The sequence below is a fragment of the Leuciscus leuciscus genome, assembly GCF_965113295.1.
Source record: "Leuciscus leuciscus genome assembly, chromosome: 15".
NCBI lineage: Eukaryota > Metazoa > Chordata > Actinopteri > Cypriniformes > Leuciscidae > Leuciscus > Leuciscus leuciscus.
The window spans coordinates 21,556,049-21,577,611 of NC_138739.1; the positions used below are offsets into that span (position 1 = coordinate 21,556,049).

General features: G+C 41.7%; 3 protein-coding genes across 9 annotated transcripts in view; all 3 read left to right on the forward strand.

The window, feature by feature from the left end:
* The window catches only part of LOC309475638 (CD48 antigen-like), a 97,380-nt gene that overhangs the window by 30,650 nt on the left and 45,167 nt on the right, over window positions 1–21,563 (forward strand). The gene's annotated exons all lie outside the window — the stretch shown is intronic.
* The window catches only part of LOC309475633 (uncharacterized protein), an 80,652-nt gene that overhangs the window by 21,261 nt on the left and 37,828 nt on the right, over window positions 1–21,563 (forward strand). For 2 of the 5 annotated variants that reach the window (XR_014197741.1, XM_082138505.1), the window contains exon 1: window positions 20,337–21,438. The exons of 1 other annotated variant lie outside the window; for it this stretch is intronic. Coding sequence is in view for 3 of the 4 variants with exons in the window: in XM_082138505.1 (XP_081994631.1) it covers window positions 21,333–21,438 (106 nt within the window). In the remaining variant the exon portion in view is untranslated. Of the gene's footprint in view, window positions 1–20,336; window positions 21,439–21,563 lie in introns of those variants that run through there. 2 more of the 5 variants (XM_082138506.1, XM_082138507.1) reach the window with 2 other exon arrangements.
* LOC309475589 (uncharacterized protein) lies at window positions 857–5,369 on the forward strand. The gene is made up of 2 exons (XM_082138407.1): window positions 857–1,858; window positions 1,925–5,369. The coding sequence occupies exons 1-2, from the start codon at window positions 950–952 to the stop codon at window positions 5,099–5,101; spliced, it is 4,086 nt and encodes a 1,361-aa protein (XP_081994533.1). The 5' UTR covers window positions 857–949; the 3' UTR covers window positions 5,102–5,369.

Consider the following 21,563-nt stretch of genomic DNA (forward strand, 5'->3'; position numbering starts at 1 on the left):
GCTTACGCGGAACAAAGACACGAGGTGGTAAATTTAAAACATGAGAACAATACACGCCTGTAAGATTGACTTCAGCAATCGCAATTTCACGCGTGCAGGCCTTTTACAAACACAAAAATCACACTGCAAATAAATTCTTTAAAAAGGTCACGCAGACCTTTTGCAAACACAAAAATCACACTGCAAATAAATTCTTTAAAAAGGTCACGCAGACCTTTTGCAAACACAAAAATCACACTGCAAATAAATTCTTGAGAGATCACGGCGGATCTTTTGTTTCTGTTCTGTGCAGAAACTATAACGCGGGTTTCTTTGCTGGTTAGCGAAGCCAGTGGTTTAACCCGTAACGTGTCGTTGCTAGCGACATACAATAGAATATTCTTCCTGACCGGAGTAGCTTACTTTGCTCTCGGGGTTTACAGAAATACCGGTAACAATGCCTGATGGACTCCTTTGTTCCAACACAGGTATTAAAACAGAATTACATGTACGGTCAAGCAAAAGAGATGTTTCTTTTCCTCTAGTTTTGGACTCGCAACAATACTGTAAACTTAACTGCAGTTCCCTTTCGTAAAGGGAACTCCCGCTGCATCGATACTCGATACTTTGGGGAATGCCCTCGGCATGACGCGTCTGAAGTCTGTAATGGAACTATTCCAATCTTGATTGGTGCTTGTCACTCGTGACGTTGCATGTGACGGTGATCCGGAAGCTATAAAAGGGCAACGGAACATAGCCGTATCAGCTTTCTGTCTTCAGCAAGCGTTCTGTGTGACTGTATTGTCTTATTTGGTGTTGTTTGTCTATCTCAATATATATATGGCGAATATAGAGAAACGACTCTTTGAGCGAGGGTGACACGCACTCGTTTTGTGTTGTTTGTCTGGGAGTGGAGCATGCACGGGCAGTGCTCGAGGGCGCTGTCTGTGCAAACTGTTTTCAGCTATCTATGAGAGAGCTCCGCTCCCGTTTGAGCTTGTTCGATCAATCAGATCAGGCTCGCGTTTCCAGTGCATCAGGCCCCGCGTCTGTTGAGGCAGCGCGCCGCTTGTATGCATGGGATTCGCACGTGGAGCTGGCAGATAACACTGAGACGGTTGCGACCCTTTCTCAGTGTTTATTAACCAGCTCCACTGGTCTCGCGCACGGTTCGGAAGCCCGCGCTGCGGCTTCTTCCGACCGTGTTAAAGACACAGCGTTTGATTTATCTGGCTCCGAGGGGTTAGATATTATCAACACTGAATCACATAAATATGGGGATTCGCCACCCCATATTCCCGTTATTGAGGAATTGCTGGAGGTTGTGACCAGGGCAGTGGTTAAATTAAACGTTGAATGGCCATATAATAAGCAGGAAGCGACTAAGAAAAATAAAATGGATGAGCGCTTCCTGCAGACCCAGTCACAATCTTTGTGTCAGAGCCTTCCCTTTTTCACTGATCTTCATACTGAGGTATCGAGATCGTGGGAAAATCCATGTTCATCTCAATTATTTTCCCCCCATGTATATATTTACTCATCTATTAGGGAATCTAATGAGAATGGTTATGGGGTGATGCCTCGGGTTGAGGAATATTTTGCGAAATATTTTCTCCCTGACGTTGCGTCACCCCTGATAGCTCAGACACTTCCCTCCAAATCTCGTACATCGAATTTGTTAGGGAAAGCTTATATGGCGGTGGGTCGAGCCGGTGCATGCCTACACACGATGGGGTTATTACAGGCATACCAGGCTGACCTCCTCAAAGAGGTGGATGATAACTGGGAGGTCTCACTCAACGGTATTACTGAATTTCGTAGAGTAGCTGACTTATCTCTCCGTATTATTAAGGAGACGGCTCGTGCTATTGGCCGTTCTATGGCAGCAATAGTCGTCACAGAGATACATTTATGGCTTAATCGCTTGGGGATCGAGGAGAAGGACAGGGCTTTCCTTCTCGATGCCCCCCTTTCACCTTCTGGCCTCTTTGGCGACGCGGCGAGAACCGTTGTCGAAAGGTTTCAGGAGGCAGAGCGACAATCAGCTATCCCCAGTTGTCAATCTAGGTCTCATGGGGTTGCTGCCAGGGGGCAGCCTCAGGGGACAGCCGCCAGTTCAACATATTTTGAGAAGGTTTCCTCTCGTGCCCCCCCGTATAAGGCTTGGGGCCAGAAGAGACATTCTCGTATGAAGCCCTCTATATCGAGGACAGGTCTGAGGACTGTCTCTCGGGCTAAGATGGCTTCAACTAAGAGGTCTTGTCGTAACACGCAGACCCTTATGGCCGTTCCCCCAGGAGAGCGAGTACAGGAGTCTCGCCCCCTTATACAGCCCTTAGGAAATCGATGTTTACTTCCCGCCGCCGATGGCGCTTCGGGACACATCGGCTTCCAGCGAACACAAATCGCAGTATCTGCCCGGAAACGTTGCGGCCCTGTCGAGTTCGCCGCCTCTCAGGAGGTCTGTAGAGAGCATATTTCGGTTAGTTCCTGCCAGTTAGCTGCTTCAGGTCACCGAAACCATTTGAACATTTTTAGCCAAGGCCAGTCTCGAGGGACTGGTCCCCATAATAGCATATTTAGACACCCCGAGGGGTCTTCAAAATATAGCCTGGAGGGTCCTGCTTACAGCGGAGCTAATATAAAAATATTATCTACTAAGGGTGGTTCACATGTCTGCCAGCCCCGAGCAGGGTTGGTTCTTGGAACAGGAAGTCAAGTCTCTCTTAACAAAGGAAACCTCAAGGTGAGCTCTTCCTCGGTTTCGGGAGCCCGGGTTCTACAGCCGGTACTTCATAGTTCCTGTGAGGGAAGGGGAGTAAGGCCTTGTTTCGGATCTCAGGGTAATGGATCAACCTCCGAGGGGGTTCAGATTCAAGATTCCGACTGTCAGTCAGACCAGCTCCGAGGACTGGTCTGTCGTGATAGATCCACAAGGCCCTTAACTCCTCATTCCCTTCTAACCCCATCACGGGAAGTTTCCGAGATCTGCTTTTGGGGGAAAAGCACATCAGTTCCGGATTCTTCCATTCGGCCTAGTATTGTATCCCCGCACCTCCTCGGAATGCATGGTCACTGTCCTAGCTCCATGGAGTCTTCAGGGCATCCTCATTCCTGTCCATTGACTACTAGAGCACACGGTTCAACACCGAGGTGTTGTTTCGAGTCTCGTGAGGTGCTAGGGAATATGGCTCAGAGTCTAGGAAAAATCACCAGTGCCTCTTCAGAGAAACCGATTCCTGGGGGCGGTGTAGGTTATAGTCATGATGCAGGCACAATTGTCTCCAGCTCAGACACTCATCTTCCTTACCATAGTCATGAATATCAAGCTAGGCCAGGCCACCACTACGTGACCTTATTAAAGAGTGGGCTCGCTGGCAGCAGTGTTCAACATACTATTCTTTGGCCTGCTGTACATGGGGGCCCTGTAGTAGTGGCTCAGGACCAATGGGTTTTCCCCGAGAGGGAACCCACTCCGCATGACCAGAGTTACGCGCACATGCCCTCGTTTTCTGATCATGGGGAGGAAGTTATGGTTCCTGCTCCTAGTACCTGTGTTGGAAACACAGGGTCTGAGGAAACTTCAGAGAGACCATTAGGTTCTATTTTTGACAGACACTATGTCGATGGTCTCTCTGATCAAAGAGGGGGCAGTCATCCTGTCGAGGCAGGGGCTGCAGCCCGGGGATTTCGAACTCCACCCCAAGTTGGCTTTAGCCGGGATGGAGGTCGGTTTGTCAGAGGTGCTCCTGTTTCCCCTTTATGTGGACGGCCACCTTCTGCGCCACCTCTCCCATGCTCTTCCAGCTCTGCTGGGTTTGGATATCATGATACAGACATGGTTGAGGCCATGTCTGTGTATACTTTCCCCGATTGTTCTGCCCCCGGGGGTTCTAGAGTACAAGAGGGTTCAGCAGTACGGGATCAGCTTACTCTTAGTGGCCCTGTACTGACAGGCCCAAATATGGCTTCCAAACATCTGGGCCCTTCTGGCAGGCCTTCCGCGGTGAATCCGGATCAGGATGGTCCTCCCTCTTCAGCCCAAGGTCATGATATTTCACCCTTGGCGGTAGCCCAGGAAGCTACTGGATTGGCCCCTGAGGGGGACCAATTCATAAATTCTGGTCTCTCAACCGAGGTTGTTGAGACCATTGTAAACTCTAGAGCCCCCTCCACGAGGAAACTTTATGCATTTAAATGGAAAATCTTTATTTTATGGTGCAGAGAACATCAGTTGGACCCAGTTAACTGCCCAGTGGCTTCAGTACTGGAGTTCCTCCAGAATCGTTTCTCTGACGGGCTCTCCCCGTCCACGCTTAAGGTCTATGTGGCGGCTATATCAGCCTTCCACACGCCTTTAGGGGTGGGCACGCTGGGGACACACCCACTCATAATTCGTTTCCTTCGTGGAGCCAGGAGGATGAGGCCTGCTATCCAGCCTAGGGTCCCCACGTGGGACCTGGCAGTGGTCCTCGAAGGTTTATCCCTGGCACCCTTCGAACCCCTGGATAAGGTGTCTGAGAAATTTTTATCCTTTAAGGTAGCCTTCCTGCTCGCTATTACTTCCCTGAAACGAGTTGGCGACCTGCAGGCGCTATCTGTGGCTCCCTCTTGCCTCGAGTTCTCTCCTGGCAGAGTGAGAGCCATTCTCCACCCTAGACCTGGCTACGTGCCTAAGGTGCCCACAAATGTGGCACGGTCTATAATCCTTCCGGCCTTTCATCCTCCACCGCATGTGTCGGCTGATCAAGCTAAGTTACACTTGTTATGCCCGGTCCGAGCTCTTGAGGCCTATGTACATAGGACCTCGGGCTGGAGGAAGTCGGACCAGCTGTTTGTGTGTTTTGGGTTATCCAAGAAGGGCTCCCCGGTCTCCAAGCAGACTATTAGCAAGTGGATAGTAGAGGCTATTTCTTCAGCTTACGAGGTGCGCAATCTGCCTTCACCTCTCCTGATAAAAGCTCACTCAACCAGAGGAGTGGCATCCTCTAGAGCCTTGCTAGCAGGGGTTTCTCTTCAAGAGGTCTGTGATGCCGCTGGCTGGGCCTCCCCACACACCTTCATCAAACATTACAGTCTGGATCTGTCCTCTACACCAGGTTCACAAGTTCTCATGTCTTGAGTGTGCCAGATTGCTTCACACCAGGGCAGGGTCTCTCAGTGTGGCGGCGTGGGTATTCGTTCCCCAAAGTATCGAGTATCGATGCAGCGGGAGTTCCCTTTACGAAAGGGAACGTCTCGGGTTACGTATGTAACCCTCGTTCCCTGAGTAGGGAACGAGACGCTGCATCTCTCGGCCACACTTTTCGTGCTCCTGAGAACGACTTGCTTCGACCCTTTAAAAGCTGATACGGCTATGTTCCGTTGCCCTTTTATAGCTTCCGGATCACCGTCACATGCAACGTCACGAGTGACAAGCACCAATCAAGATTGGAATAGTTCCATTACAGACTTCAGACGCGTCATGCCGAGGGCATTCCCCAAAGTATCGAGTATCGATGCAGCGTCTCGTTCCCTACTCAGGGAACGAGGGTTACATACGTCACCCGAGACGTTTTTCTCCACGACCAGACTTAACTGGTGGGTTAAGGCTTTTTGCCCTTTGATCAGTTTTTCGAGTCGACTTATTCAGTAACGTTACAAGATTCAAACGCGCATAAAAACGTTAAACTTTCAAAAATCACACATGAATATCAAATTGCACAATTTGTATCAAAACTGAGTATGAGAGTGCCCGCATTCAAAAACCCAATATTTATGTAACAACAATGACTTTGTGTTGGGGAATTAATCAGCTCAAATTAGCGGTAATATTCATCAATGTGAATATGCATCTGTTGCTTCCATAAATTAATTTATTCAAAATAGGGAATAGGTCAAAACCTCGGCTTGTATCAGCGATCACACAATTACTTGTAATAATCACTGATAGAGACGGGTAGAATTTACTCAATTTGGGGGAATTTGAGGTAGAAGTTGAAGAAGGTTCTTTTATCATACAGCCCGGTCCGGTCCAGCGGACCGAATGTATGATTTAGGAACAGAAATCGGGCGTCTTTAACACTGATAGATAACACTTTCTTGTGGCCACAAAGAAGATAATTATCTTCGTGTTTTAGACAAATTTAGGTTTCTTTTAAGAATAAAACCAATCGTAGAGCTTATAAGGTAAAATATGCACTACTCAGGGACTCAAAATTTGAAACAAAACAGGCAAACTTAATTAAAATGATTTAACAAAGTTTATTTAAACAAGCTAGCGATTACACAATTATTTTAAATCACGCAGGAGTAAAAATGCATAAACAAAACAGGCAATATAACGATCGTAATACAGAAATACAACAAAATAAAATGGTTTGAGAGAGAGGAAGGGAGAGAGATTGGAGAGAGAGAGAGAGAGAGAGAGAGAGAGAGAGAGAGAGAGAGAGAGAGAGAGAGAGAGAGAAACAGCGTGTGAGATGTTGAGAGGGGTTTGCCGACGGCTCCGTGAGCACGTGGCAGTGTGTTTATCTCGGCACACGTGGGTGAGAGTATGTGTGTGTGTGAACGTGTATGTTTGTGTGTGTGAAAGAGAATTTAGAGAGAGAGATAGAAACAGTTTTAGTCATTCACCACAAAACCCCAACGTTTCTTAGTAATATTTAGACAACTTTAAACAGCATTTCCTTCAGATTGCAAATTTAAAAGATCTACGTTACTCTGTTTGGAAGATCGGCCTTCGGTGTGTGTGTTGGATAAAGGCCCCTGGATCACGTGGTCACAGCGTTCTGGTTGCTATGGCGACTTGAAGCGAGCGAAAACTCAGCAAAGATTATCTTAGCCTTAAGTCAGTTCGTGGGTTGGTTTCAGCAGACTATCACTTAGTAATAGTAGTTCTAAGAAAAGACTTGGAAATAAAAAGGAAAATAAAAGCGAGCGAAGCTTCCTTGAGGGAAGGAGGCGTGTCGTCTTTCTCTCTCTGGCGGACTGCATCGAGAGGAGAGGGGCGCGAAATTTTAAAGGGCTAAACTCACGCCTCCCTCACGTACGTGGGCCAATCGTCTTTAACAACGTATGGGCCCACCTCCTGACGTTTCGAGGTCTATACGCCCCCCTTTCCGCGGGGTTTTGAAACGATGAATTCGTCCATAACTTAGTAACACTGGTATTTAACAAACAATGCATTCTCTGATATTTTGTGTTAAAGATTCAGCATCGTTGGGGTCTGTGGAACACGGCAATACCGCGAATGACAGTTCTAAGATCTAAAATCAAGGAGGTACAGAATTTCTTGTGATTGTGGGCACCACAGAGTGATTACAGGTCAACAAACTGCTTTCGGGATCGCTCTCATTGGTCAGCGTTAGGCTCTCCCGGCCATAAACAGACGGTCTCTGTTGGTTTAGACGTAAGAGATCATGTAGAGTGAGAGGGAAAATGGTGATTTACACCATTTTTCGGCGCCGTTTGGGCTGCACGTCTTGCGCTGAGCAATCTCAAAACAACAGAGGTGTCGTAAATGAGAGTGCGTTGGAATGTGAGAATAGCTTGAGTCAGAGCGAGACAGGGGTTTTTGTAGATTTAGCCTGCATTAATTAATCTAATTAAATCACCATGCAGACTGGTGATCTGCTCTCCGTTACAAATGTCAATGGTTATATCTATAACACCTACTATACAGACATTTCATTTTATTAAGTGATTTGTAAGTTACATGTAATATATTACACTTTAAATAAAACATTTGCAATTGGTTTGTAAAAGTTGTAATGGATGTTTTGGCTGAGTTTTCGTTGCATTTACACTGTTTGTCCAGTAGAGGTCACCAGCGTGTGGCGTTTCGAGCATAAACAGTATATAAACTGGACACAGCGACCCCATAGGTTTCAACGGAGAAAAGTGAAGTCAATTAGAAGCACTCACTTCCTGATGGTCGAGCGTACTGCGCAGACTCAAACTGAGCTTGACGACGTAGATGTTGTAAATAACCCTCAGTTATTTGATTTAGTTTTGGGTATTAATATATTATTCTGATATTATCGTAATACTATATTTCTTAATATTAGTTTAATATTCTTAATATTGTGTTTATTATATTTTGGAAGTTTACTTTGCACTCTTGTCTAAAGGTTGACTCATGCCCAGTGACACTTAGGCTCACTACCATGGTTGGAAGAGATTCGTTGATATCAAGTGAAAGAGTTTCCGGTCTTCGAGTCAGAGGTTTTAATTCTACGGTAATTCTAGAACTTCCCCCTGCATACACTAAGGAATGTATCCCTGTGGATCGCGCCCATATCCCTACCAGTGAGACTGCCAGGTGTTGGAAACATCTTGCTCCTCTGGCAGACAGAATTCCCCTGCTTCAAGACTGTGAAGTTGGTCTATTATTGGGATATAATTGTCCCAGAGCTTTAGCACCCAGGGAAGTGATTCTTGGAGCTGACAATGAGCCATATGCTGTTCGCACGGATCTCGGATGGAGCATCGTGGGCCCTTCCTTGACACATTATGAGTCACAAAGCGGTGTTAGCATGTGTCACAGAGTATCTATTAAGGAGATCCCTTCTGTAACTGGGAAATTACGCGTAGTCTTCGACTGCTCTGCCAGATACAAGGGGTCCAGCTTGAACGATCATCTACTTACAGGCCCTGACCTGATGAACAACCTGATTGGAATTCTTTTGCGGTTCAGACGGTATCCAGTGGCCTTGACGTGTGATATTGAGAGGATGTTTCACCAGTTCCATGTTGACGAAGCAGATCGAGATTACTTACGATTTCTATGGTGGAGAAATGGAGATTTCGACTCACAGCCTCAAACATTTCGCATGAGAGTACATCTATTCGGTGCCTCGTCGTCCCCTGGTTGCGCTAACTACGGACTGAAACATCTTGCAAGAGAAGGTGAACATCTGTACCCCCTAGGTTCACAATTCATTATGCGAGATTTCTACATGGATGATGGAGTCTCCAGTGTTGAATGTGTAGAGAAGGCCATCCAGTCGGCGCGAGAAGCTCGCCAGGTTTGCGCACTAGGAGGTTTAAGATTGCATAAGTTTGTGTCCAACAACAAGGCAGTTTTGGAGAGCATACCACCCTCTGAGTGTGCTGTGGATGTTACAGCTGTCGATCTGTCCCTCACTGACCAGCCTTTGGAAAGAGCCTTGGGCATTTACTGGCAACTGGAACATGATAACTTCAGATTTCGTGTCAACCTAAGGGACCAGCCAGCAACCCGTAGAGGCATACTGTCTATAGTGGCCTCATTGTTCGACCCCCTAGGGTTTCTTGCACCATTCTTGCTCAAAGGAAAGGCTGTTCTGCAAGAAATGTGCAGAAATGGCGTGGGCTGGGATGATCCTTTACCTGATAGTTTGCGACCAAGGTGGGAGCATTGGAAGGCCGATCTAGAAAACTTAGAGAAGATCAAGGTGCCTCGTTGTATTGTGCCTGCTGGATTTCAGAGAATCACAAAGAGAGAAATTCATCACTTCTCAGACGCCAGCACAAGAGGATATGGCCAGTGCTCATACCTTAGGCTTGAGAACGAACAAGGTGACGTCCATTGTGCTTTGCTCATGGCAAAATCTAGAGTAGCCCCACTTAAGGTCACTACAATCCCTCGGTTAGAGTTGACCGCTGCGGTTGTGTCAGTTGCAGTGAATGATTTGTTAAAGGAAGAAATGAACCTTGCAGATGCAGAGGCATATTTCTGGACTGACTCTCAGGTGGTGTTAGGCTATATAAACAACGAAGCTCGCCGCTTCCACACGTTCGTCGCAAATCGAGTTCAGAGAATTCATCACAGTACAACTCCTCAACAGTGGCGATACATTCCCTCAGATGAAAATCCAGCCGACTATGCATCACGAGGTATGAGTGTCAATGATCTTGTCACTTCCAGCTGGTTCAGAGGACCGAATGTCTTGTGGGAAAGGCAAATGGCTCCCCCTGTGGATGTTAACACACAACTTCCAATTGGAGACCCAGAGGTCAAGAAGGCTCAGTCACTAAACACGCAAACGGTACAGTATTCCTGCTTATCCAACCGTCTCACAAAGTTGTCCTCATGATCCAAAGTCATCCAAGCAGTTGCACGTCTACTTCGTAGAGTCAGGAAGGACAAGTCAAGTGACCACAGTACAGTGGCAGAACGTGAGGATGCTAAGTGCATCATCATCAAGGACTTACAGAGTCAGATGTATGCAGAAGAGATAGCCTTACTCCGTAAGGGCAAGCAACTCCCACGCAACAACAGGCTATGCAATCTAGACGCCTTTGTCGACCACGACGGATTGCTCAAGGTGGGAGGAAGGCTTTGTAATTCTTCTGTCCCTAACTCCATTAAATATCCAGTAATAATTCCAAAGGAACACCATCTTACAAAACTTCTGATCGCTGATTGTCATGAAAAAACTGAACATCAAGGAAAAGGCTTAACTATAAATGAGATCAGATCAAGAGGATTTTGGATGACGGGAGTAAATAGGACTGTAGCCTCCTTTGTACGACGGTGTGTGAGATGTCGTAAACTTCGCAGACCCACAGAAGAGCAAAAAATGGCCAGCCTGCCCTCAGAGCGTATAGATCCATCCCCTCCATTCACGTATTGCGGAATGGATGTTTTTGGTCCATTCATCACCAGACAAGGCCGTAAATCGTACAAGAGGTATGGACTTCTCTTTACCTGTTTCTGTTGCAGAGCCGTCCATGTTGAGATGCTGGATGACATGTCCACGGACGCCTTTATCAACGGCCTGCGTTGTTTCATCGCTATCAGAGGAGCAGTTCGTCAAATAAGGTGCGACCAAGGCAGTAATTTCATTGGAGCTAAGAATGAGTTTGCTAAGGCCATGAAAGAGATTGACACCAATCATCTGGTAGCGTTCTTAGCAGAAAAACAATGTGACTTTGTCTTCAACGCACCCCATTCAAGTCACACAGGAGGAGTTTGGGAGAGACAGATTAGAACTGTGAGAAGTGTTCTTCATGCCACTCTGTCTTTATCTTCTGGAAGGCTTGATGATTCTTCCCTTCGGACCTTCTTTTATGAGGCTATGGCCCTTGTAAATAGCCGACCACTCACAGTAGAGAATCTGAATGATCCTAAAAGTCCTGAGCCCCTTACCCCAAATCACTTGCTCACTTTGAAAACTACCCAAGCTCTACCACCCCCTGGCAAGTTTGTTAGAGAAGACGTATATGCTCGCAAGAGATGGCGCCATGTCCAATACTTAGCGGAGCAATTTTGGGGCCGTTGGCAGAAGGAGTATGTGTCTAAAATTGCAACCAGACAATGCTGGCTTACACCAAGAAGGAACATGCAAGTTGGAGATATAGTCTTGGAGAAGGCAGACGATCTGCCCAGGAATGAGTGGCGCTTGGCAGAAGTTATTGAGACTGTAGTTGGCAAGGATGGCTTGGTAAGAAGAGTGAAGATACGTTTTGGAGACAAAAAACTGGGGAAGGATGGTAAACGTCTGAACAAGCCTTCAATAGTTGATCGCCCAGTGCAGAAGCTGGTCCTGCTGCTAGAAGCAGCCTGAACTTCATGACATATCCTTTGATTTATGCAGTTCATAGTAGAATATGTTTGTTTTTCTTTTACATCTAGCCTTAAACATGGGTAATTCATTTTAGAAATCATTCATGATTAAAGTTTGAGATTTGTAGTCACTCATGATTTGGTGGGAGTGTAAATAACCCTCAGTTATTTGATTTAGTTTTGGGTATTAATATATTATTCTGATATTATCGTAATACTATATTTCTTAATATTAGTTTAATATTCTTAATATTGTGTTTATTATATTTTGGAAGTTTACTTTGCACTCTTATTTATTTAACCTATAGAGACCTTTATTTTGAAAGGCGGCTTGCCGGAAAGGCTAACAGATCGCTTGCGCACAGAGAGTGCGCACACATTCAGATTGCTGACGGACGGAGACACGGAACCATGCGGTCACGGATTCACGGATCTGAATTCTAGTTTTAGGGTCACCTTTAAGTGAATTTAGGCATCTAGTCGCTGTTTGGTTTTATTTTATTTTATTTTATTTTTGTGTCTGTTGTTTAGCACCTGGTTGGAAAGGAGTACAAGGTATACATCATGTATATTTATGCATTTGTATAATGTTACATAGCATATCCTGTCTTTAAGAATGTTTTTATATGTTTTGTTTGATTTATGAGTAATTTAAGTTGTTTATGGTAAATGTTAGTACTAATTTCGTAATTTTGTTGCTATATCGACTACTGTTTTGTTTCATCTATATGTACGTGAATTATTTACAAATTCCAATAATGTTAATTTATCTGTTTTAGCTCTTACGGTGTTGTGAAGGTGTTGTGAAGGTGTTCTGATGGCATTGTGAAGGCATTATGGACAATAAACCGACAACATCAGTGAGAGAGCAAATTTCTTTTATTCAACCGGGCTGCTACAGATGTGACGTTAGCAACCTGTCTGTCTTCTAGTAGCTGTGCCAAGAGAAATCTGAATCATTCCCTTTCGAAACTTGCAGAGACGGAGAGCGTGAGTAGGAGGTGTCCATGAGCTAGGAGCAGGAGCAACTTTTGCTAAGTATTCTGATTAATTACTTTGTCATTTTGCCTCCACGTCCCCCCGATTGCCCGCGAGCTTCTCCTCCTGTCCATACGGTAATTCTCTACTGTGCGACAGAGAGTCGCGTGGTTATGACGCAATCGTTAGCCTATTTTTACATAAACGGCTTCTACGGGGCAATAACGTAAGATACAAGGTAATGGAGCCTTTTATACATTTTCGTGTTTCTTTAGAAATAAAAAATGGACAAATTGAGTCTTTAAACGCCTCGGATGTAAAGTTATTCGCTGTCAAAGTGACGCCAAAATGAATGGGTTGCTAACAGCAGGTGATGGTCTGCTAATCAATGGCGGCGCCCGGGGAAGCTTCAATGTTTTCCGGAACGCTGCCCCCCTGGTTTCGAGCCACAGTGAATCATTTTAAAGTCCGCGTGAACCGGAAGTTGCAAACGACTTTTCTCCAATGTTGTGACGTATTTCCCAGTGAAACGGAATATTGAACAGAGGGCAGGGTTTTACTTTAGCCCTCCTCCTCTCGCGCTCATAGCAGACTAACGCCCGTTTCACACATACTCCGTGTGCAGTGCGTATGCGGTGCGTGTTGCAGTGCGTATACAGTGCAGGAGCAGCACGCGCAATAGTGCTTTCACATATGCTGCGTTTGCAGTGCGTAACTGATCCGCTGCTGTAGGCTATACCACAATACATAGCCTACTCACTATTTGTATTTCAAATCCAGAAGTTATCAGCAACTTTTATTTAAAAATATTTTTTTTGTCAGCATTGCGATTCTCTTTGTACACATATACACTCTTTAATAGACGTATTCACGTTTAAACACAATTTAAACAACATATTATTAAATGCATTACTTCTATAATTATATATTAAGTTGCTCAAGCAAGTGGTAAAATATTTTACCATGTAGGCTACTTATATTAAAATCGCATAGCCTACATTTAAATTAAAACTTAAAATTGACAAAAACAGCAGACTTACCCTTTCTTTTGCATAATTTAAATCTTTATACAATAAATCTTGCATGTCACAACTTGTTTTTCCACCTCCACGAATGAGACGAGTGTGTTCATTATGTTGACTTGTTGAAGTAAATTGTATTTTCCCTTGATTTGCGCCGGTCTTAACGTCTCAGCATTGCGATGCTCTTTGTACACATATACACTCTATAATAGACGTATGCACGTCAGCCTATTATTCAATGCATTACTTCTACTTATATTAAGTTGCTCAAGCAAGTGGTCAAATATTTAACCATGTAGCCTACTTATATTAAATCGCAAACATTTTAAATTAAAACTTAAAATTGACAAAAACAGCCGACTCTCATGCCTTTTCTTTTTCATTTAAATTTTAATACAGTAAATCTTGCATGTCACAAAGAACTTGTTTTTCCACCTCCACGAATGAGACAAGTGTTGCTCATTATGTCGCCTTGTTGAGGTAAATTGTAGCTGTCCTTGCTTTACCCCGATCTTAAAGTGAAAAAAGTAGTATTTAATTAAAAACATTTATGGTGAGATTACTACATTTTATTTAATTAATCGCATTTATGGTGAAATTACTACATTTTCAGGTCAATCTGTGTTCATTTTGATCACTTTATTTCAGCGTGCAGCACAGCAAAAATAGACTCTGTGCGGAAACGATCTCTGCACTGCTGTATACGCACCGCACCTGGAACGGATCGACGGACCGCATCCGCGTGCAGTGTGAAAGCTCTAACCTGTTAACATGGGTACGTAAAAAAATACGCACCGCATACGCACTGCACACGGAGTATGTGTGAAACGGGCGTAACGGTTTGAGGGGAGTGGTTAAGCGTTTCCCAACCCAAGCCGTCAAACCTACATCATCAGAGAAGGAACGCCATTCCATTATGTATTAACTTGCACAGATAATTTTTCACCACAAGACTAATATGCACTAACAAAGTAAATAGGGTCAATTTTGATTTCAGTTGGACTTTAATTCCGTTATGTGCTGTTCCTGAACTCTTCAAGATAAACTAAGCTTTTGAAACTGAATCAATTGAACTTGGCACGATTAGATTATATGCTCCTCTTGAACTTTTAATCACTACGGAAGAGTAATTTTTTAATGAAAATAATTAACAGATTAGAATTGTTCCCAATTGTTGCAACTGAGGCGCTTCTGTTCTGTTGCCGTTTGGTTAGCCTACTCTTTTTGCAGTTTGATGGTGGAGATCGGGGATGTTGATGGGGAGGGAGATGACCAAGGATACACATACCTCGACTTGATGGCGGTAAGGTAATCTTATAATACACACAGGTAGACGAACTGGAGACGCTGAAGATAGTGATGTTACATGTGACACTGAAGCTTCGAAGCGTGCTTATCGAGACGCAGAGCTATTTCTCATGAGTATTGTTTTCAGAAACACGTGATCAATGAAGCCTCGCTTTCTTTCCAGTCACGTCACGTCACGTCATGTCAATGCTGCACTTTGCATGTCGGAATGTTTGAACCCAGACCACTACTCGACTGGTTTATGGAAGTTCAAGTCCATCTAATAACATATATTGCATGACCATATTTTCTGCCATATAAGCAGTATAAAACCATAAAATAATTAGACCACCATTTACTACTACTTATTATTATAATTATTATTATTATTATAATTATTATTATTACATTTAATTCACTTTAATATGTGAATTTTATTATCTGAAAACTGAACATTTAATGTCTGGGAACGTGGGAAATGTAGTCCAGAGTGTGAGTGAGGAAGAAATATTCATGCATTCACATTGCCTTTGTCATTATGAATAAAAAATAATAATAAAAAAGTTAAAAGTTAGTCACTTTTTTTGGTGAGAATTTGCATTTGGAATAAGTTTAGATTGTAGATTTAGATTTTATGACATGCAATTTTTTATTTATTTTTATTTTATTTATTTTTTTATGGTTGTTTTGCATAAACGTCATTCATAACCAGAATTTTAGGTAGATCATAAAAGTCGTTGTATTTGCATGTTAGGTAGATCATAAAAGTCGTTGAATTTGCATATTTTTTATTTGATATAGCTGAAGTGTTTACTTGACCTTGTGTTAACTCCACTCCAACAGTTTGTTTAATAACTGTAATAACTGACTGATAAACATGTTTTTTGGCACATTTTTAGTGACAGCAAAGCAGGGGTTTCTTGACTCTAAACTCAGCATGTATAGTATGGATTGACCTTGGGCCGTTTCCATTTATGTCTAGTTATCAATTCATGGTGTCTATTCAGTATTTGACATAAAGCTAATTTGTGGAAATTTAAAAACATGTTTTTGAGTTTAGCATATAGGCTACCAACAAATAATAGCTATTTCCATAAAAATGCCCAAATAAAATACCTTGATTTTATTTTTGTTATTTTCAGCTTATTTTATTGCTTGTTCTGTCTTACTCAAAATATATCAAAACATATTTCCCAAGGCATTATTATATAACCTAACCTGTTTTTAATACGAAACGGTTTATATCATTTATTATTTCAATATTCAAATGTCCAATGCATGTAAAACAAGAGGTTCTCTTTCTTCTACACTATAAAATTGACTATTTTTGTATTTTACTTATTTTTTCATTGTTTTGATTTTGTTTAATGCAAGTAGCCTATAAAAACTAAGGTATAATTTATTGTTGTATAGCCTATGTTTTTGTAAATACAATTTTTTTTGAGAATCTGATGCTTTTTCTTGGTTTTTCATTACATGACTTCACATGAGTCTCACAGGATGTGGTTTGAAAGTGAGAGATGGAGGAAATGCCAGTCTCGCAACACAGACAATTTTTTTCCATTCTCTTACAGGTACATTTCACTCAAAAATGAACATTACTTTCATGTAATCTTAATAAGAATCGTAATATTCTTAATCAGAAGATATTTACATAAATGACAATCATACAATTAAAGTCAAAAGTGGTTAAAGTTTTGGATCCCATTTACTTTCTATGTATGGACAAAAACAGCTGTACATCACAAATGGAATAAATATACTTAAATTCAGTGTGCAAATGTAAAGTCAGTTTCAGTATGCAATGCAATTTCTCAGTTTTGTGCATTTTGTGTTGCACATTTCTTGAACACTGTACATTTTTTTTCTTTGTTTGCAGCGATCAAAATAAAGATGCTTTTCATGCACAGTGGCACTTTCCAACTAAGTTACTGAGTCAAAGTGAGATGTTCTGTGGTCTTACCTAAGGCTACTGATTGTATAGGGTACATCCGTAGAGTGTGTGTGTGTGGGTGGATGGGTGAGTGGTTTGGTGGGTTAAAGAACAGGACGGATTGTCCCTCAACTTTAACAACAGAGCAAACACTAAACAGCCTAACTGCAAACTAATGTTGAAAATATAAATACAACAATGTTTATAAGAGCCAAATCGGCTTTGCCGGTCATGATCTTCATCTTTCACGTGGACTGAACTGCACGTTTTTTCATTCCATTCATTGCACTGCGTCTCGTGTTTCTAAGATTAAAAAAGCATTCTGTGTGAACTGCTTTCATTAAGCTCACTGCATTTCGTACTATAAACACCAAAGGCCCGTTCACATCAAGGATGATAACTATAAGGATAACTATAAAAATGTAGTTTGAAAAAATCCTTCTAAATGGAAAAGATTAGCCCAAACACTACAACCACTGTATGATGATAACACAGAGGAACGATAGCACTGGAATCGCTTTCAGAATTCAGTTCACACAAATGAAACGTTAAATAACTGCTAGTTTACAGCAAATCCCTTGCATTCATATGTAGGCAATCTCTCTCAGTGCTTTTCTGAATCTCCCACTCGATTTTAGCCAAGCAGCCAAAGAGGTTGAAAAACGCCGCAAAATTGGGAAACTCCCTGTGAACAGTAAGCCCGCCATTTCTATTGGTTTTGGTTGGCCATCATTTTGTGATTGGTAAACCAGGCTAAAATGTAATTTTTTAGACTGTCATCCTAACAACAAACTGGGCCGAACGTAATGGAGACCATCATAGCAGCAATAGAGGTAGTGGGAGGGCAATCTATTATAAACACTTTTTGTTATACTGGTTGAAACTCCTGATAGCAATCAATAATAGAAGTCGTCTAAATATAAAAACATGTACATATATTTTTTGTAGAAATCTCAGGACCAAAAAATGCAATGATAGGATGTCCTACCTGTCTGTCAACATATGTATTTCATTACCTCCGTGCACCCATTATTATTGTAATGTTATGTTGTTTGAGACATGAGGTAATTTAACCTTGTGACACTGCGGTGTGAGTTCATGTGTTCTGAAGATGACGTGGCTTTGGAGATGTTTTGAAGGGAAGGTGGGATCTCATGCATATGTATTGCTAACTTGTGAAGAGTTGGATTGCCGCACTGCCGCTTCAATGTATATCTTTTGAGTGGTTGTTAGTAAGTTATTAATCAATTTTTATCTGTCTAAATATTAAATTATTTGAATGACTTCAAGTTTATGAGATTTTATGTAGTCTGCTTAAAGGGGTCATATAATGGTACATGCACTTTTACAAGTTTATTATACTGAAATGTGTGTTGGCAGTGCCTGTACACAACCATCATAAAATTATATAAATCCATCCAGTGTTTTTTTTTTTTTTAATCCTCTTATATGTTTTCCCCTGTCTCAAATCAAGCCGTTCGATTTTGTGACGTCACAAAATCGACGCCCCTCCCACGATTGTTGATTGACAGCAGCGTGTCAATCATAGTCTGCGCGTCATTGTTGATACGCTGGAGCACTGTCTATGAGCAGAATGGTGTCTAAGTGATTGTGGTGTTCTCTTCTTGGGTGTAATAAGGAACACAGCAGTCTTTTTGATGTTCCTAAATCCGAACCGCTGAAGACGCAGTGGCTGAGTTTTGTTTTCGAAGGGAATATTCCCCACGATCAACGTCAATGCTTTCATGTTTGCGCAAATCATTTCACACACCAGACTGCTTTATAAACGAGGGTCAGTAAAGCTGTTTTTGCTAAGAAGCTGCTCCTGAAAAAAGGATTGGTACCAACTATTCGTGTTCCTGCTGCACCTCCAGAAGAAGTGAGTGTAACGTTTTATTAACCTTTATATTAATCTTTATATTAATCTTTGCAAGCACGCTTCACGATGAATGCGGCTAAGGTTTACACTCAGGGTACATTACGGCATGTTTTCTATGTACGACGTTCTCAATATAATTCATAATCCCACGTTTATAATGAACAACGCGTTATGGTTATTGTGTTATAAACGGTGTACGTACAGAACAGAGGGGCGGGGTGAGCAAAGCTCATTATCATTTAAAGACACATGCACTTAAACGGCGTGCTGAAAACAGAGCTGTTTTTGACCAGGTAAAATGAGTGTTTTCTTACAATACTAATGAGAATTTTTAATTAAAGTATATTACAAACTTTTAATTTAGACCCTAAAGAATCATATTAGCTTGTACAAAAATGGCATTATATGACCCCTTTAATGAAATGTGCGCTCTCCATATTTTTTTGAGAGCACACAAGTCTGTACTTCTCACTGAGAGAAAAGTACAACTTATCTGTCTGTTTTGGGGATAGTGTTTGATTAGAGCTCTCGCTTAACCAACTTCAACCTTAGAGAAGCTGTTCATCCTGTGTATCTTTGTGTGTGCGTTACAGATTCTGGACTTCTGAGGTGAACACCTTGCACCTTGGGGAGATGAGATGACTTGTTGTGCTCGACAATCTGGCATCTAGGATGTCAGTCCGGTGACCTGGAAGTTCACTTCAAGCCTAAGTCAGAGGCTTTGGTGTCAGCATATACTCGATGCCGATGTGCTCCTGACTATCTGTTCATGTGTGGAAATTCACTGTTTAACTACTCTAGCCAATTATTTAACCTGTAGTGACTACTTAAGGTATAATTGTGGATGTAAATGGAATGTATGCAGACGGCCTATGAACTCCTTGAGAGACCTGAAGCTGGATTCTGCTGATGAAACTGCAAACTATTCTTCAGTAAACTTTTTCTTCAATTTGTTATAATTATGGCTCCGGGTCTTCATTCATCACATCTGGTCCTGGGTATCTAACCAAAATTGTCAACCTACCTTTAAGAATATCAAATATTTGATTGATTTACAATTTGACCAATTTTAATTATCTCAATTAATTTCTAAGCAACTTCTTGAAAAAATTAGCCCAAAGTCTTGCATAATACATGGAATTGGCAACTCTGAAAGTCAAACCGTTGCTGATATCAGGGTACGCATAGTCTCAGTCTCAGACTGAACGTCTGATGCAAATGGCACACAACTGATTTTAGCCTAGGATCAGAAGAATTAGGATTTGCTAAATTTGTCTCAGATGGCTAAATCATGGCCAAAATCGTACAGTGTGCACCGGCTTTAAAGCAGGATGAGAAACGACTTTCTGGTGACAAAACTTAATGCTTTGGTAAAAAATAAAAAATAAATATATTTATTGATCTCTTTTAAAATGTTTGATTTTAAAATGTCTGATATCCTGTTTTATGTGTTTAAATGATGTGTGAATATTTTTAAACTCTCTGGCAGTGTTAAGTTATAGTTGTCATATTTCTAAAAATATATATGCAAACATGTCTTTCGAATGTAATTAAATACTTTTGCTGTCTTGTTCGTCATATTTATAAAAGCAACAGAACCTAAATTACATCCAGTGTATTAGCAACACGATATTAGCAGGCTAGCAGTGATATCTGACCGCCTTTGATGGAGGTTTCACTCCTCCCCTCGCTGCAAACTCTCGCCTGCATTTCAGGCAAAGCGCTTCTCAAACGAGCCTGCTATTCGGATCTTACGCTGAATGGAGTCTAACTCTGTCCTAAAGGTTCCCTAAGAATTGTCTGCCAAAATACAGGGTCCGTAATCATGTAAATGAGCGCTCTTTGCCACGAAATAAACAACGGTTTTCAGCGGAATTTATTCAGCTCTGAAATATTTAATTTGCACACAATTGAGTCCCTCGAAGTATAATTAGCCTGCTTCTTTTTTCTTTTCCATCAGAAAAGCGAATCTCTTTTCTTACCGTCTATAGAAAAGACGTAGACAACTACAATAGTGTTGCACAATGTTGCGTTTTATGCTTAGGCTACAAACTGTTTGAGCTGTTAAAGAAGATGGTTTACACATCTTTATTTTATTGCTCTTTACTTTTAGAAGGTAAGTTATGCATTTTTGTTTATGTCTTTAGTTCTTGAATGGTCTTGTTTCATAGTTCTTGTAGATTAGACAAAGGGTGAAAGATAAGTTTGTAGCCTACATGACAAACGTATCTGTTGTTCTTTACAGTGTGCTTTTAATTGTTCTGATATGGTCAATTACACTTTTAATCTTCTATGGTATGCCTACGCAATATAATATAAATGGGGAAAAAAATATTTGTGCTGTTTTTCCTGCTTAAAATGGGACACTATAACAATATCAATAAACATTTTCAGAAATATTATAGAAAATGTGCAGATCATGTGCAGATATGTAAGGTGAATTACTAATCTTATAAGGGCATAACAAAATCATCCAAAATTGCAAATATTTAGATAATTATAACTCTTTTCCTTACAAATATAATATATTTGAATTCCAAACTGCCTGGTATGGCCTTGTGCGATCTAAGAGGTCCTTTAAAACATTTAATAATATATAATGTAAAATTCTTGAAAATAGAGTTGTCAATTTCCCCATTACTCAGTTCAACTGGGAATCACTTTTCTCAAATCATTTGAGTAGTATCAACTTATTAGGGGTTACAGTGTATCATCATATTATTTATGCAATTTTTTAGCTGTTTCATTAAACTGTTAAAGTATTTTGCAGTTTTAAAGCTGACACAACAACTACATTCAAATACTGTTACCAGCTCAGCAAACGCAAATGGTAAGACGATCTAAGATGATCTTATTTCATTAGGGTGCAGCTTATTGGTGTAGACCGTAATGTCCAGATGAAGCTTTATGCTTTTTTGTTGTTGTATCTTTAGCTTTTATATACTTTGTTTAAAA